Source organism: Choristoneura fumiferana, chromosome 28, assembly GCF_025370935.1.
Source record: "Choristoneura fumiferana chromosome 28, NRCan_CFum_1, whole genome shotgun sequence".
Lineage (NCBI taxonomy): Eukaryota > Metazoa > Arthropoda > Insecta > Lepidoptera > Tortricidae > Choristoneura > Choristoneura fumiferana.
In genome coordinates, this window is record NC_133499.1 from 4,695,400 (window position 1) to 4,714,997 (window position 19,598).

The 19,598-nt window shown below is 36.6% G+C and overlaps 1 protein-coding gene across 2 annotated transcripts in view; it reads right to left on the minus strand.

Moving 5' to 3' along the window:
• Positions 1-19,598, minus strand: part of LOC141443672 (uncharacterized) — a 69,920-nt gene that overhangs the window by 10,197 nt on the left and 40,125 nt on the right. The window contains exons 5-8 of one of the 2 annotated variants that reach the window (XM_074109012.1): positions 15,247-15,294; positions 13,887-13,970; positions 9,191-9,256; positions 2,085-2,192 (exon numbers count right to left, since the gene is read on the minus strand). In XM_074109012.1, the coding sequence (XP_073965113.1) occupies positions 2,085-2,192; positions 9,191-9,256; positions 13,887-13,970; positions 15,247-15,294 (306 nt within the window). The remainder of the gene's footprint in view (positions 1-2,084; positions 2,193-9,190; positions 9,257-13,886; positions 13,971-15,246; positions 15,295-19,598) is intronic. The other variant, XM_074109013.1, reaches the window with a different exon arrangement.

The window sequence follows — 19,598 nt, forward strand, 5'->3', positions numbered from 1 at the left end:
TAAAACGGCGAAGTTACCAGCGGTTAATATCAATTATTCATTAACTAAAGATTAAGATAAAGATAATTTATTTGTCAAACGAGTTCCTATATACAATTATTAAATTGAATATATAGATGTACAATAATTTGATGTCCTGTCCTTCATGTCTTGCCTTTCAGCATACAAATTTTTACTTATGAATTTAAATAATTATACAACAAAAAAATAGGAAATAATTAAATTACAATCAATATTACATTAATGTTAAGTATATAAATCATTTTGCATTTAATACTAATGATAATCAGTGGAACATTTTGAAAACAATATCTAGTATATATTATCTAGTAGATATTCGTTAACAGAATAATATGCCTTGTCGGTTAAAAAATCTTTCAATGCTTTTTTGAAACTAGGTAATACTTCCTTCTCTGTTACAGTTTTTGGTAGCTTATTGAAAATTTTAGGAGTCATCCCTAGCACATTTTTGGAGAACTAACTGTTGCCTGCGACTCTGTTCACGTAGAATTCGTTTATTGCTATCCCGCGGGAACTATGATGCGGTTTAACGATGCCATACATGAAAAATTGTAGTTTTTCTTATATTATTTAAGTAATCAATAAATAAATTTCGTATAGTTTTTAATCGCCAGTTTGGATCAAAATGTGATGACCTTTAATCATATACGAATAGTGAACTTTTCACAACTAAAGCACTGCACCAAATTTGATGAAATTTGGAATGGAAAATAGCTTGAGCTCCATAGCAGAAACTACGAGTAGAATATTTTTAAACAGAATGAGAGCGGATGAGTCCACGAAACACAGTTATTAAATTATGTATAAATAATATAAATCGAATTAATATTATGTAGCAAATTACGTATTAATCTACTTACAAAGTAAACAAAATTATTACTTCTTTTCTTCATCATCATCATCATCATCACCATTATTATGACTTCACAAAAAATGTTTAGAACCCGTTCTTCTGTGACCTTCTAGAGTTCAATGTTATCCTAAACGGACTTTACACAAATCTTGATTTATTCTTAGGCATTATTTAAAAGCTTGTATTAAAAAAACTAAGCCAAAGACAAAGCTTATTTTATTTTGAAACTTTAATATATTGATAACAATTAATAACCATTCAAACATGTGTTTCGATAAGAATTGATACGTAGCTGTACAAATCTTGATTTACGAATACGCGACCTGGGAAAGGCATTATTTAAAAGCTTGTAAGTATTAAGAGTAAAAAAACTTTTTAACAAAAAATGGAACCGACTTCAAAAACCTTGAAAATTATTTTCTACTAGTTTGAAGTCGGTGCCTCAGCACGAGCCTTTTTTTGCTGACTGTACTTTTTGGTGACTGTACTTGCGTTGTCATCTAAATGAGGGCTATCGTTTTTTGTCTTACTAGATGGCGCCACTGTTGCGTGAGGTTTTTAAGTGTGGCTTTCAGAGTCTGTTATTACGGGCGTTAAAACAAAGTTTAGATTAAAATCATATTTAAAACACCTTAAAACCGTATCATAAAAATATCCAGCAACCACAGCGTTGCTAAGTCCCGTTTTGTTCGAAAAAAGGGAGGACAAAAGTTTCGAAAGACAAAACTGTCTCAAAACACAGACATTCATGCCCCGTAACGCATAATTGCCATAATTAATTTCAGGTTATGCAAAATATTCACAAAATTATTCTAATTATAAATAACCCGCGTAGCTCACCCAAAAACTATGAGATTTGACATTTCGGAGACCTCACGCTACACTAGCGCCTCTAGCGGCGAATTCATTCGCGATAGCCCTCATTGCATATGTATACGCACCAAATTTCAAGTCAGTACTATTGACCATTGAGGAGTTCCTCCTGCGGAGACGATCCTGCCAGGACCACCAAGATGTCACTTCCATATTATTGTATTGTCACCTAATTTACATAGGTATGCCAAATTTAAAGTCATTCGAACCGCTGAAAGTGGGTCAAATTTAGCTTCCAAGATTTGATCCAAACAAATAAATAAACAGGGCAAGCTAAAGAAAAGCTTGTAAAAATTGGGACTTTCGAGTAGTCGTATTAAAAAAAAAAAGTTCATACCTTTGTACAGAGCATTGACTCCGACCATCTCGTAAATGTGACTGTCTGTCTCAGCAGCCGCTCTGTTAGTCTTTGTGTTTCGACGACTCGGCGGCGCACTGTACCTGCCTAAAAAAAATCTTTACTTAAATTCATTCTTTCCGGAATATATCAGTAAATTATTATGTTACTTGTGGATGCGGAAAGCACAAGACCGGTCTGAGTGCAGAGCCTCGGGGGAGGCCTATGTCCAGCAGTGGACGTCTTTAGGCTGACATGATGATGATGATGATGAAATATTTTAAGGACTTCAATTGATTTTGTACCATTGTTTAATTTTATGTGGTCATTATATGTACTATGCCCGGAAATCTTAAAAACGGCTGAGCTGATTTTAATGAAACATTGCTAGGAACTACTGAAAGGAATCTTGCGTTGATATAAAAAGCCACACTGAAACATAACAAACTGAAACATAGATGCACAGAAAAACCAGAAAAAGAGACCAGCGCTGGGAATCGAACCCAGGTCCTCAGCATTACGTGCTGCGTGCTATACCGCTACACCACCACTGGACAGGAGTACAGACACAAATTTCTCGGTTCACCCTCACTAGACCGAATATCATAAAACCTAATTTCACTAGGCATATCAACGTTAGATATAATTTTCATTAGCCCTAATATCATGATACCTAAACTTGTATGGCCGAATTGATTACTAGACTTAAAGTTTTACATCCTAATGTTTACTTGTACTAAAAATTAAATGTTCTAATATTACTAAAACTAATAATGATTATTCCTAATGATTAATAGACCTAAGAGCCATAATTCCTAATCATTGTGCATGAAAAACAAATACTAAATTAGGTAAATTATACCCACATGGGTTAGGAGGTTAGACTTTTGACAAGGCGCGAAGCGCCTGACCTACGCGGAATAGGAGCTCCGCCAACTTTTTGCTGGTTAGGTTATTTTAGGTCTATTTCTTAGACGTGGCTGTTTATGATATTTCACCACTTTTGACAGATCGATCATCTTAAAGGAGACAACTGTTCGTTGGTTAGGTTATTACTTAGGAATTTAATCTACCCAAAATTATCGTCACGATTGAGGGTTCCCGTGTCCGATTGAAATTTGAATGGATCCTACAGCTTACGCTTTGTTAGCATTAAATACTTTTCTGTTTTAAATTCAGGTCTACGAAACAATGTCTGGCTGGATTAGCATAGTTTATGCGATACACGTGCCAGTATAATACGATAAAACATGTCAACTTCGTCGATAAAATAATATATAGAGCCAGGTTGTGTATAGTGACATAATTTTCTGCCGTACATAAGTCTATCGGACCGTCTGGCCGATATTTATAGAAATTAAGATGAATAATATTATCACAATATTGAAGACAAACTTAATTTTTTGCAATGTCGGCGAGACGGTCCGATAGACTTATGTACGGCAGAAACTTATGTCAAAAGTCTTCAATTTTATGATATGCAATAGAGCTATGAAACTGCCAGAGTTTTAAAGTGGATGCTGTTTTGCAATACAATATCAACCCTTAGAAAAGTTTTTTTCTTCCAACTATGCTTTAATTTAATCATAACCGCACTAAATACCCAGCACAAAGCGGGACTTTTCTGCTCTAGAGCAGAAAAAAATTATGAAAATCCTTTATTTAATGCTTTATTGTTTTAGATTTTTTTTAATTGCACCACCAAAGAGGTAACACAGTATTTTTGCTTTAAAATTAGCCTGCATAGTATAAAAAATCTAGTGTTAGGTTGGTCAACCTGACGGTCTTATGAAATTTGACAGATTGCGTACAAAAAATTTGTTGCTACCAATCCTACCAAAATCAATAAGTAGCCGAATATTTTAAAAAAAACTTTGTGTGTTTGGTTGGCCAACCTGGCGCCCAACCGAAATTTGACAGATCGCGGGTAAAAATATCTGCTACTGGCAACTAACTCTGCCAAAAAAAGTAAAAAAAAAAACAAATTGGCGGAAACCTTGCGAATTTTCCGTGGTAATTTTTTGAAAGTGCGAATGTAAACTTACAAAAACGGAATCATCGAGTGCTAGTGACATTTCTTTCCTATTTAGCATTTATACCTAGTGCCATCCCCGAAGACGCGTGATTTTGTCTAAATTAGCCATTAATAACATTGTAATAAGAACCACGGCTCGCGTCATCGTGAATGACTCTACCTACGAGTTTGTCATGAGTTTTTTTTGTCTACTATTCCTGTAATAGTTGAAAGAAAAGCAGATTATGCACCTCGCATTAAGTAATTTATATTGCCCTCGCTGACGCTCGGGCTCCAAATCGGCACTCGGTGCAATAATAAATAACTTTCCGCTTGGCGCAACAATCTACTATTACAGCTGACATTGTACTGCGAAATGACAGTGAGTTGACTCAGTATTGCTAAACTGCATCCAACTAAGGTGTAGGGTTAGTAAAGCCAGGGTTAAGGGGCTTGGCTTTTCCTTGGATCTGTTAACTTTTTACAGCGATAGCGTTAAGAGCTTGTGATTGTTGGCCGCCATTTTTAACCCCCGACGCAACGTAGTTACTAGAAAACTGTAATTTGGCATGAATATACACAAATACACATATCAGTTATGCTCCCTTATATTTTTTTTAAGGTAAAGGTAAAGGTAAACGTTAAGTGATTTCTTTTTTCTCGACTGGTCCTATAGTGTGGGGTATCGTTGGATAGGTCTTTTTAAAACATTGCCATGACGATTTTTCGATTTAGTGATTTGTTTGCGAAATATTCAACTTTAAAGTGCAAATTTTCGTGAAAGTGCAGTGTAAGCGTAAGCGCGTTAACACTCGGCCATCTATAGCTAGACGGCTGGCAATCCCCTATTTCGTGGCCTCTGCAGTAATGTACTATTTCTTAAAATATATTAGGACATTTAATTTTAAGTATTCCAGTAAAAAATTTTATGCTTTCCCGCCATTTCTTAAAAAAAAACTGCAGGTGTATTTTTCCACCGAAAACACCACAAGCTGTTTCAGACATAATAAAAAAAGTCCGGAGTTCCAACTGACACCGGCCATTTGAGCTGGCTGTATACGACTTGTGCCAACATTTCCATGGCCGTTTCAACTTTTTAAAAAGTTTGAGATTCGACAATAATGACATTTGTATCCGACATTGTTGTCGAGTTAGCGAACCAGCAAATTTTTTTTTACTTTTTAATTTTTCGCTGACCATCCATACTAATATTATAATGTGAAATGTCGAAACGGTGCTACGGATCGACGGGCATAGAGATAGTTTATGGGCCCGAGAGTGACATAGGCTAGTTTTAATCCCGGAAAAATGCACAGTTCCCGAGGGAACAGCGCGCGATAACTGAAATCCACGCGGGCAAAACCTAGTAAACTATAACCCCCTTATTCATAAACGACAATCAAACCTATTTTAGTTAAAATGCCGCTAAAATTCGTTTGTCCTTATCTGTCACTTCGACATTTGTATTTGTTAGAAAGGGACAAAGCATTTGTTAGTTAACATAGGCTTGTTAAGTTTTATGAATAAGGGGGTAACACTTACTTTACCTTCTGATATGTAAAGAATAATGTCAACTTTTACGTAAATTTTTGCGAAATAAAGTTAATTTGAAATATTTCTGCAAGGAACCCTTAAAATTGAGTTGCTAATGGCGTATCTGGACGTACGAGTACATATATTAATACCCAATAGTTCTAAAACCGCATTAGCGATCCCTTCAAATAGCGAACCTACTGTGTTAAAAATAAAGTTGTGTTCAATACTTGTGATGTATACATTATCATTTAATAATATTGTAAATATTATGTTTAAAAAAAATATATATATACCTCGTTCAGTTTCTTGCCGGATTCTTCTCAGCAGAGGTTTTTCCGAACCGGTGGTAGATTTTTTTTGACATTCATAAGTGCTTGTTATAGCCTAAATTGAATAAAGATGTTTTGACTTTGACTTTGACTTTAAATCTGTTTAGAATTCAGGCCCAGCGCCACGTGTAGATTTGTTAATTTATGCGAGAGACGTTCGAGATTTGGTAACTGACTAGTGTTTAAATTTAATTCAGCAGTTGGCATCATCATTAACATCATCCGAGTCTCTGACCATGGGGGCTTTAAATACAAGGTTCGATTCTACTCGCATAGCTGAGCTACTTTTGTTTTGCAACTTTTCAAAATTATGATCACTGTTAATTTTTTTTCATACAGATTAAATGTAATTTTAAACGTATAAAACAAAACACAACAAAACAACAAACACACAAACAAACAAACAGCAAAGTAAAGGCCCCCGTACCAAGAGACAGCGATAACATCGCCATGTCCGATATACTGATTTACCGATTAAACTTTGAGGATCAATAAATGATGTAAATTCGAGTTATTTGAAAATGTTACAAAAAACCCGTGGTCTAGAGCTCTGTTAAGTAGCTAACTTAAACTTCAGCACTTACACTTCATTTAGGTACCTACTAAGAATTTTTGAGGTGGTCGCGATTTGAATTGGTCCTTGTTTCCTTGTGTTCGTCTTGTTTTCTTCTTTTTAGTATTTTTTAACGCAGTCGGGTTTTGATTTTTTAAATTATTTGTTTTATTTCATACTTTTTGATATTTCTGTGAAAACTGTAAATAAAACCACATGATATATATATATATTTGTAATCTGTTTTTAAATCCCTTCATTTTGATACCCTACTCGATAGGTTTCAATAAAAAAGTTTTTTGAAGACACAATTAGGCGCCAAAAATCCGCCATTTAATTTTTTTAAGAATTTCATGTACCCAGTGTCTCTCGCGTCATTAAAAAGAATGACGTACCATCTATCAAAATCGGTTCATCCGTTGAATAGTTATGAGAGGACATAGGAATAGACATACATACATACATACGGGTCAAACACATAACCTTCCTTCTACGCAGTCGAGTAAAAAGTAGCTTAGTTATGCGGGTAGAATCGAACCTTAATTTTAAAGCCCCAGACGTCCTCTTAGAATGAATCTTGGGCCGTAATTCCCACACATGGCCAGTGGCCAGCTCGTCGAAAAATTTAAAAGTAATTTCGCATATGAATGCAAAACTGAGCGCGGGCTTGAATCCGCAGCCTCTTCTTGAGAGGCCATCGTTCAAACCACTGGCCACAACGGCTGTACAGTAGTTCTGATTACTAATTAAACATCTCATCAAACATCGGTTGTTGCTCTGAAGATGAGCCCTGGTTGAGTTCGAAACGCGTCAGTGTAGTGTAGTGGTGCTGACAGATGGGTTTGTGTGATTTATTGTGTATTCTTACAGTGTGGAGGTGGAGGAACTGCATGAGCACATTTGGTGCATAAACGCAGCACTCATGAGATCGCGGATGAGCAAAGTAATTCTTTCAGTTTCTCGTTTTGCGGTAAAAAGTGGTGGTTTTCGGTACGATATCCTGGAACCCTGCGTGTAAAAGCCCAACACATTAGCCGATTTAATTTGATTTGCAGTCACGTAATTGCTATAAAGAAAAATACCTAAGTTATAACGAAATAAATTCTATCACGCCTTACAATCTCATGTTTTTTTTTGGATTTGAATCTTTAATGGCCAAGGACACTATGTCCTTGCTTAGTTTTTAACCGACTTCAAAAAAAGGAGGAGGCTATAATTTGGTTGTTTTTTATATAAAAATTATACTACGCATTATTATAATGATATAATTGAAGTAAAACCGGCCAAGAGCTTGTCGGACACGCCGGAAATAGGGTTCCGTAGCCAAGCCATTACGAAAAAATTAGGTAATATTTTTCTAAGGATTTCGTATTTTATACGGAATCTTCCACGTTTAGGTATATTTTATACCTTAGGCTGCTATTTACTCTTAAACTACTAATAATTCTCAAGAAAACTTAGCCGTTATAGTTTTCCTTGATAGTTTAATATAGTTACTAAAATCCTGATTTTTTTCAAATTTTTCCACCCACCGGTTTAGATTTTAGAGGGGGGGGGACGGACGGACGACGATGACGCTTGATTTATATGAAAATTTGCACTTTAAAGTTGAATATTTCGCAAACAAATCACTGAATCAAAAAAATGTCTTAGAAAACCCCCAATGGTTTTAAAAGACCTATCCAACGATACCCCATACAATAGGGTTGGATGAGAAAAAAAAATCACCCCCACTTTACGTCTATGGGAGGTACCCTAAAAAAAAATTTATTAGAATTTTTTATTGTACCATTTTGTCGGCATAGTATACATATATATTCGTGCAAAATTACAGCTTTCTAGCATTGATAGTCCCTGAGCAAAGCCGCGGACGGACGGACAGACAGACAGACAGTCAGACATGGCGAAACTATAAGGGTTCCGTTTTTGCCATTTTGGCTCCGGAACCCTAAAAACTATCCCACCAAAACATAAATGAGAAATGAGTGCCAAGTTCAACATTAGATATGATATATGTCTTGATTGATGACTTTAACGACAAAAGAAGTGAGATCTAAATGGGTGCCAAGTTTAATGGTCAGTCCTAAAATTTATTTATAAGAATATAAAATATTTTATAAGAACTTAAAATATCATTTCTTCTTCTATCTTAGGATATATTGAAGCCTAAGGTCGGACTAGGCTTGAAGTATTGTAGGGACACCTCATAGTAATTTGGATATAATTAATAGGAACTGATGATGAAGACCACATTTGACCTCCAAGCTTCTCAAAAAAAAGTATTTCACGGGTTGAATTTATAATCGTGAATTTTGAAAATCACCATTTCTTTTGGTGAAAAATCTCCGTCTTTGTCATTTCAAAGTACAATATCTCAAAAATGGCTAAACCGATTTTAATAAAATATAGCTTTGAATCACCGCAAGGAAGTTCACTTTTACAACAAAAAAAAAACATATCGAAATCGGTCCATCCGCTTGAGAATTACAATGCCACAGACAGGCAGACAGACATTGGCGTCAAACATATATTATAACCCCTCTATTTAAGTTGGGGGTTAAAAAGTCAAGTGTCGCCCAGAAACGCTGTTGTGTCTGACCCTTGAAGCAGCGAAATTATAAGCTTAGATATATAATTTAATTTAATTTAATATAATTATTAATATTAATATTACCTTCGTCATTTCTATTAAAATGCCTGTCCCGTGTAACCAGAGAGTCCAACCTATTTCGCACTTGGGCTGTAACAAATAAATATTTATTTAATTAAACAAGTAACTAACTAATTTTAAATGATAACAACACGGATAACTCACGTCTGAAATCGAGTTTAGCTCGACATGTTTCGGGCTTTACAGAGGGATGTGTGCTAACCTGCTTGTGTGCTACCCTACTTTTGACAATTAGGTATAACAAAAAACCGGCCAAGAGCGTGTCGGACACGCCCAAGATAGGGTTCCGTAGCCATTACGAAAATAATCAAGTAATATTATGTGCGTTATAACACAATTAAAACACTTACTACAGTCTTAAAATCTATTACCAGAAAAAGTGCGTATTTTCACGGCACTTACGTCCTTTTGTTGAGAAGCACAGTTTTTCGGCAATAACTCAAAAACGGTATATCCGATCATGTTGAAACCAATTTTTGTTGAAAGTATAATTTATTAAGACAATTTTTGCTACTTTGGGAGCGATTATTTCCGGAAATCTTCACTTAATCAAAAAAGTTTTTGAGAAACTTTACTATCTTTTCAAAAGAGCTGTCGAACTATGTGCCACACGTTGATGCGAGTTAAATTTTTTTTTTCAATTTCTGTTACGTGTTTGGAGTGCCCCTATAAATATTTATTTTTGTAATTTAACTACAAAACTAAATAGCGGCTTTGATAAGACATCTGTACTCCAAATTTCATTGATATATGTCTTGTAGTTTTCGAGTAAAATGCCTGTGACATATGGACAGACAGACAGGCAGACGGACTTGACGAAACTATAAGGGTTCCGTTTTTGCCATTTTGGCTCCGGAACCCTAAAAATGACGATACGCGGTACGCGGGTAGTTGTGCGCCGGTATTAGTTTCGTCGGGTAGTCACGCGCAGTGCGCGTGTCGCAGCAACCATAGACACAGAATAAGTAATAGTACAAGAACAGAAGGCTCTCTCTTTTGATGTTGACGAAAGCCGCCATTTTATATGCCTACGTAATTTTTATTAGCAAAATCACCGCGCACCATCTAGCAATATTGAACTCTAGTGCTGCGCGCGAAGGTCGTTATTATTCAACACCAACGTTTTGGTTTAGGATATGGTTGTAAATCAATAAAACAATAATACTCGCATATAACTTAAGAGTAAATTCGGACAAATACTTAGTTTTCTAGCATTTTTAAATTGACTCGCCTACGATATCCGACGGTCACAAAATGGATAATTGTACAAGGTCGCGTGCCGCATGCGTCGTCGGCTGCCTCAAAGATTTTGTATTGTACGCCCGCAGTGGGCATTGGTAAATCGCTAATTACCTATCTGTTCTTTTGTCGCACTCGCACTTAATATGGTTTCGAACAGAATTGGGTTAGTTAGTTTAATGTTTTGTCCAGATTCCCACGGGTAAGGGATAATATCTTGAAATTTCAACAGCTGGGTGCGATTCATGAAATTGGGCACGGTTGTTTTTAATGCAGCATCAATTAAAACCACGATGTAATTTTTGAGAATTTCCACGGGCATTTTTTGTTTGTTACTCCTTCCACAAAAGTGAGTGGGCGGATTCGAATGAACTTTGGGTTGTAGGCAGCTAAACGTCTGGAATAACATAGGTTAGTTTTTATCTTGATATTCACACGGGATCGGAATTGAAACTATACAACGCACCATATAAATCTGCCTAAAAGTTCATTACTTAATATTAAATATATTGACCCGGATAACTCATGTGTTAAATCGAGTTTAGCTCGACATGTTTCGGGCTACTCCGTAGCCCTTCGTCTTCGGAGCAACGCGACTCAGCGGCTGCTGCAACACGCGCACAATCAAAAGTTATCCGGGTATATATTTAATGTGAGTGAGTCTCACGGTAGTTTCATGTTCATTACTTAATACTCAGTTTTGACGCATTTTTGAGATACATTTTTTTATGCGACGTCTTTACGTTACTCCCGGATTGAGTTCGAATCGCTTAACGGTATAGTGCCTATTCAATTATTGGAATTATACCTTTATAGTTTTTGTGGTACTAGTCGTGGCAATGAACTTTTAGGCAAAGTTAGGCGGCGGAAGGTATAGAATGTTATTTTTGGGAATTCCCTTAGAAAGCACTTAAAGTCACGGAGATACAATTCAACTACGTACCTACACCGGGGGGGCTACTACGAAATTCGAAAATCGAAGTTCGTATCGTACCGTCCCTCTCACTCCCGTGTTAAATAATATTAGCGTCAGCGGGACGGCAAGAAACGAAGTTTGAATGTTGCACTTGATCGGTTTTTAATCCCCGACGCAAAAGAGAAGGGTTATAAGTTTGACCCCATGAGATGAAATATTAATAAAAATATAAGGGTAAGGCCGCGAATTTTAACCAATGTGACATAGAAATAACATAAAAAAAATACGTGACGTTACCATAAAACGTAACGCAATTTTTTATAAAGCCTAGATCAAACTGGTAAAAATTCCCATTAGATAACGTATGTATGAAAAAAAAATACATGTCATATAATAAAGTGAAGTTTTTATTTTTACTAGAACTTTCTGACGATACTGATCTTAAATCTGTCCTATATGAGATCTATAGAGCTAAACATGAGAATGTGGAAGTAGAAGTACCCTCTAGTTGACGAACATCTTTCCAAAAGTGTATCTTTACATGCCTCTCTAACACTGACAATAAGGTGCACATTTATAAGCATAACGAATTTGGATGTGGTTTTTTTTTATTCGACTGGATGGCAAACGATCAAATGAGTAAGAGATCACCACCGCCCATAAAAATCTGCAACGCCAGGGGTATTGCAGACGCGTTGCCAACCTAGAGGCCTATGATGGGATACCTCACGTGCCAGTAATTTCACCGGCTGTCTTACTCACCACGCCGAAACACAACAGTGCAAGCACTGCTGCTTCACGGCAGGATTAGCGAGGAAGATGGTGGTAGCAATCCGGGCGGACCTTGCACAAGGTCCTACCACCTAGTTGTGAGCATGCTTGTGACTTCGACTGTACAAGCTATTAAATACCTCAAAGAAATGGCCAAAACCCTAAATCACAGGTTTTACCAATTTAGGAAGTAGTATCTTAGTTAAGTGGACAATGTAAAAAGATGTTTTTGGAAATAAATTATTATGATTATTAAGTTTAGGTAACAAATGAACTAAGTAGGTAAGTGAATCTCTCCGTTTGTCTCTCACTTTAAATACGCTATGCATGTAGCAAGACGTGAACACAGAACTCGCTACAATTCTCTTGTGCCGATCCCTGCACCTACAGATTAAAATTTATTTAACTTCAAAATATCCATCTAACTAACTTACTGTGCGTGCAGTCATTGGAAACCTAATAATAAACTGGTGTAAGTTAGAATTTTTCTGTGTGAACATCCCTTTACCACATTTTTTCGTTACGTTATGTACAAAATACGTAGCATTTTGTAAAAATGTAACGTAATCGTAACGAAAGTGTAACGTATTTTATACAAAAAATCGTTTATCATGGCGAATAACGACATTTTGAACATAATAACACATGCCACTTACATGGAAAAGATTACCCTATCGTATGAAAAAACAACCAGTTAAAAATAATCACTACTTACCCTTAAAATCGAACAAGCACTTTCGACGTTTTTTCGAAAAAAAACCGCCGCGTCACTTTTGATGGCTGTTTGTCAACAAACTGATGAGATTTATTTATCTCATCGATGTTGCCCTATTAGAGTATTAGTTGCCAGTGTACAAAAACAAATTTCTACCGAAATTGGCGTTAAAGGTAGCTTAATTAAGCGTCACCTAAGTATTCGTAACGAAAACGTGGTTTTTTGGCACGTGAAAAGAAATAAATATAAAACATGAAAATTATTTGATTATCATGATTCCGCAATCGGTAGGACTATCGTTATATCATAAAATTTTGTTTAAACAAAATCATGATCATGAGAAGTTAAATAGCATGAAAATAATAAGGTATTTAGTACTCGTGGTCAAAAAAAATAGTCAATTTTCGTTACGTTTTGGACGGTAATATATTTTTATTATTTTTTTAAAAGGGTTTAAATCAATTATCTCATTTGCGACCTTGAGAGTTTATATCGTGTCATATAATAAAAAAAAATTAAACATCTAGGTGTTATCAGTTTTTTTTTATCAGCGTTCCAAATTTGAAACGTCCAAATTGGTCAAAATTCGCGGCCTTACCCATAAGCGTAAAATAAAATAAACTTTATTCTTTTAACACAACAACTATTCTTTTTAATACATCTCCGCCATGACACACAGATAGAGAAGGATAGCTCATACTAGCCATCACTCTCATACATAATACCGCATTACATTGCTTATTTTAACACCATGTCTGTCTGTCTGTCTATAGAATCGTATTATGATTGGTTTTTTGGAGTCTTTTTGTATTTTTATTTCAACTCCAAATTTGTTACTTTTACGGGTATCCCGTGAAACCATATTGAAAATACAAACTGAGACATGGATGCACAGAAAAACCAGAAAAAGAGACCAGCGCTGGGAATCGAACCCAGGTCCTCAGTAATCCGCTGGACAGGAATTTAGATACGAATTTTTCCTATGCATACATATCTCAGGTTGTTTTGTACGCTACTTAAGCAGCAGCACTAGCGACATCTAATCTTGCTACACTTACCCCGTGATTTGAAGTACAGCAGAGCAATTGATTGCCCAAATATTATCAAGGTCACTATCACACCCACGATGATGAATATTGTACCTGTAAATAAAAATAATAGTAAATAAATAACCTAACCATAAAAAAAAATTTTTAATACAAGCGTTTTTTGCTGACTGTACTTTTTGTTGACTGTACTTGTATTGTCACCCAAACTACATTTGCATACCAAATTTCAAGTCGATGCTATTAACCGTTGAAGAGTTCCGTCCTGTGGAGACGATCCTGGCTAGATTACCAGGATGTCACTACTAGATTATTGTATTGTCATGCGATTTACATAAGTGTTCCAAATTTCAAGTCAATCCAACGACTGAAAGTTGCACGACTTTTTACTTGCAAGGTTTGATTACAGACAGACAACGGGACAGGTGAAACTAAATAAAAGCTTGTAATAATAGTAAAAGAATATGTGAAACTCGTTGTTATTAATGCATTTTTTTTACGAACGTACTTGTAAAGTTTCATATTTATGCTATCAACCATTGAGGAGTTCCCTCAAAAGGAGATAATCCTGGCTGCAGCATCAGGTATGTAGTGTTTATCGTATAAAAGTATACATACATGCATACATAAAATCACACTTCTTTCCCAACGGGGTAGGCAGAGACTAAATCCTTCCACTTGCTACGATTCTGGCATACACCTCTCGCTTCCTCTACATTCATCAATCTTTTCATGCATGCACGTCGGTTTAGAGTACTCCTAACCCGACCTTTCTTCAGAACGTCCTCGATTTGATCGTGGTACGTTCGTCTAGGCCTTCCTCTTCCAACGTTCCCATTCACGCTCGTCTTATAGATCTGTCTAGTCAATCTGTTTTCAAAGTATTTAAAAAAAGTATTCAGTATTTGAAAAGTATAGTCGTTAAAATTGAATACTCATGCAAAGTTTGGTATCTGTGCTACTAACCATTGAAAAGGAGAGATTTTATGGGGCGGGGAGGTCCTTACTTAGCAGTCATCATCATCATCAGCCGGAACACGTCCACTGCTGAACAAAGGCCTCCCCCTTAGAACGCCACAATTAACGACAACTTGCCACTTGCACCCACCGGTTTCCGCTCTCGAGATGTCGTCAGTCCACCTGGTGGGAGGCCTGCCGACGCTTCGTCTTCTGGTACGTGATCACTGGAGGACTTTTCTTCCCCAACGGTTATCTGGCCCGCCCATTGCACTTCAACTTGCATATTTTGACAGCTATGTCGATGACTTTAGCTTTTCGACGAATTCGGATTCCGGATTCTATCGCGCAAAGAAACTTCGAGCATAGTGCTCAGGAGTAGGACATCTGGCTAAATAAAACTGTATGTACTTACTATTACTAATGTCACCGTCTCCTGCGCTGCGACCTTTTTCACCAGCACCTGTTGATAAAAAAGTAGATTTGTACAACAAGTCAGTAAATCGAGCCATTTATCAGAGACGTTCAGCCACCCGAGCCGGTACGGCGAGGGTGAATAGACTCGTCGAGGGAGTTTTATACTAGGACGTTTAGTTTACGAGCATGGCAAGTAAGTTGGGTATACTTACTGCCATCATGAATTTTTTGTAACCAATAGTTCCAATCGAAAAACATCTTCACAACCCGGTTGTTTTTACGGTTTCAGAACGTTCTGTCCGTTACCCAAAACATCCGTTCTCATTACTACCTTTTACTAAATAACCCGTTTCCCGATGTATGTGTTTCCCAAAAACGTGCTTCTCCCAAAATATACTTGATATCCGTTTCCCAAAAAGACCCAATCCCTAAATGACCGTTCCCGTCACTACATTTTCCTAAATAATCCGTTCCTCAAAATGTGCTTCTCCCAAAAGATACGTTTATCTTGACATTCGTACCTTGAAACCTCTTTACAATACGGAAAATGTTAAACGGATCTTATGGCATTAGCAGCATAAAATACTACGAGAAATGGGTCTTTTGGTATACGGAGCTAAGAGAAACGGGTCTTTAGGAAACTGTTATTTTGGAACGGGTGTTTTGGGAAAGGGGGAAAGGGTATATTGGGAAAAGGATGGAACATTCCGAAACCGCTAATCGTGTTGCCAGTTTTCTAAAAAAGTGTATCACTGATTTCTCCTAAGCTGGGACAGAATATCATACACCAGAAAGTAGGTAACCATAAGTAAAACTTAACTAAAAACTAAATAACTAACTTAAAAACTTAATACCAACTAAATTAAAAGTGCCCAAAAGGCTGGCAGCATTCCCTCGTTGAATGGCGATGGCGATTCGTTGAGAGAGGAAGTATAGCCGTCAGCCCTTTAGAAGAAAGTTGATTGACACAAAGGTAAAGGAAATGTGATGAGAACTCACCAAGCTCACCACCATTTACAAATAAGCGAACGCTGCATTGCAACCCCCCAAAAAAACCCTCCACCTTAATGTGCTGTCATGAAACCCGTGGTCGGTAAATGAGTCAGTGCCCGTACTGATGGCGCTGCTGCAGGACTACATGGACCACATGCACACGCACGTTGCGGCGCATGCCGAGGGAGGTAGAGGGCGACGCTGCCAAGAGCACAGCCTAAGGTATCGCCAATATTTGGAAGAATAATATTTTTTCTTTTACAAATATAAAATTTTACTTGCAAATGTGATGAAAAACATTGTATGTCGCACGGGCGGTACTAAAATTACGAACATCGACTCATTAAAGCCCTCAGTCTTCGACTTCGGGCTTCTAATAGACTCTCGTTCGTAATTCCTTATTTACCGCCCTTAAGACACAATGTACTATTTAACATAGTTGTCACGGTTTTATACTATAACGATTAATTTGTGAAACAAAAGTCGGTGAAACGTTGTTTCTTAAATTAATATTTGTTGAAAGGTTTTTGCCAAATGATTGGACACCACTGCGGTTATTTTGACATTCTACGAGTATACATCTGCCAAAGAAATTATAGCGAAATTGATTATGAAAGGTATTTATAACCCTGGTACGCAATTCAGTTTCCTTGACCGTACATAATTGCAAGTTAAATAAAAGCTTATATTGCATTAAATGTCTTTTTTAACAAAATCTTATTTCAAAAAAATTACCTTCAGCACTTGAACAACTTAAAATAAAACTAAGCACTTGTATAACCAACAGTGAATACATTTTACGTTAAAAACTGGGTTTAGACTAAATTAAATAGATATAATAATAAAAGGATGACTTATTAGCTAATAGGAAGACCAACGATTATAATATTTGCAGGACATATCGATATAGAACTATGTAATTTTCCAGAATGAAAACTATCCTATGCCATTCCACGGGACTCAAACTATCTGTATACGCGATGAAGTAACAAACAAACAAACAGACTGTCAAATTTTTGCATTTATAATATTCGCATTAAGTGGGATGCGAAAGTTTGTAAAACTGTTTGTTTATTTGTCACATATTCACGTCTAAACCGCGTAACTGCTTTGAAATTCGGTGTACAGATAGAGTCCTGGGGAAGGACCTAGGATATAATGTCTTAAACTATCGTGAATTTCACTCATAGTCAAAATACCACGCACAGGACTTATCACGCTAGCACACACGAGTAATATTTACTCGGCGTTTCGGCAACATTACAGTGGCCGTGGTCACGAGTAGACTCGTGTGTATTACTCGTGTGTGTTAGCGTGATAAGTCATGTGCGTGGTATTTTGGTCCTAGGATAGTTTTTATCCCGGATTGCATAGTTCCTGCGGGATAGAGGTACACGAATTCTAAGCGGACGGAGTCGCGGGCAACTACTCCATTTTTGATTAACCCCCGACCCCCGTGTTATAAGTTTGACGGCAATGTCTGTCCGTCTGTGATATTGTAGCTCTTAAACGGATGGACCGTTTTCGAAGCGGCTTCAAATTTTCCGAGTTGGTTAGGTTACTCATATTCAATGACCGAAACTACTTAAGAAGTTGAAAAGCTTTGGCTGTAATTTCAAAGTTCAAAATCTGAAAAATGGCTTAATTGATTTTATTTAAACATAGCTAAGAACTACCACAAAAAAAAAACACAACATAGATATCTAATAAGGACGGTACTTTTTGTTACTAAGATAATTAAAAAAAAAACCATCACTATTTTATCGTGTCCTGAATGTTAACCTAAATGTGGTGACCTTACGTTGTGATTAAAAATAATATTGTAGGTATTTGTACAATAAAACATTACTGCCTTCTTATCCTCGTGGTGACTCTTTGGACTTTACAGAAATAACGTAAAATATAACTGTAATTATAATTTTAACCGTCTACAATACAATACAAATATTACAAATACGGCGTTCCTTTGAAACTTTCGCTTTGTGACATGCTTTAGATGACAACGTACAAACTATAAAGCCCTTTGCGAAAAATTGTGTTCCCGCGCACTTTGTGTCTACATGCGTGTACTTACATACACACTGCATTACATTGCGGCAACTTTGTGTCTACATGCGTGTATTTTTGATACAACGTCAAACTTTAAAGCCGAGTTTAGACTTGCAAGAAAAATTGTGTAAGTTGCATTACATTGCGGCGCTCGATTGACCACTACAAACTCGTTGGCTTTACGGCCTCGCAATGTTCACTGTTCAGGTAATGCAACTTGCACGCTTTTTCTTGCAAGTCTAAACTCGGCTTAAGTGTATTTAGAGAAATACCACAAACGGACCAAGACCAAGACCAAGACCAAGAGAGAGTGACCAAGTGCGGGTAGTTCGTGATACGAGTGCCGGCACTATTAGTGATCAAGTGCGGGTAGTTCGAAGGACTCGCGCTGCTAGGCAGACTTGACACCCCACACTTCAGTCTACTCGTGACCACGGCAAGTGTAACGTTGCCGAAACGTCGACGTAAATATTACTTGTGTAATAATAGCGTGATAAGTCCCGTTTGTGGTATTTTGACTATGAGTGAGAATCACGAAAGTTTAAAACGTATTTAGAGAAGGCTTTAATAATCACATTTTATTATGTTTTAGCAAAAAAAAATACCTACTTATTATTTTCCTTATAAAATAAATTAGCACGTAGTGTATCATTACGTGATACTAATTTGTATTTAATTCAAAACATCGCACTTGTTGACGTGAGAGTTGTCACAGAACGCTCTCTCGTATCAAATTATTGTATGCACTACATTGCTGCTCGAAAAAAAATATAAAAAAATACACTCAGCGCTGCTTGGGAGTGTCCGACACGCTCTTGGCCGATTTTTTTTAACATTACTTGCCGAAACGGTAATCAGAAAAAAAAAGTTTTTGTTAAATACGACATTTTTAATACAAGATTTTTTTACTGATTGCACTTTTTGTTTACTGTACTTGCAGTATCATCTAAACTATCTTTCCGTACTAAATTTAAAGTCGATGCCATTAACCGTTGAGGAGTTCCGTCCAGCGGTGACGATCCTGGCCGGAGTACCAGCATGTCATTGCCAGATTATTGTATGGTCACCAGATTTAAGTATGCCTGAAATCAATCTGACTACTGGAAAAGGGTCAAAATTAATTTGCAAGATTTGACCCGTACATGTCTATTATACAAATTTATTAATCAAGGTGTTAATTAAATAACTGAAAACAGCAGACACATCAAAAACATATTTTTAATTTTAAGTTGATTGATTGCATTTAAGTATTTTTGAACACCTTCATTATTTAAAAACAAATATTAGTGTGTTTACAAACTCTGCCTG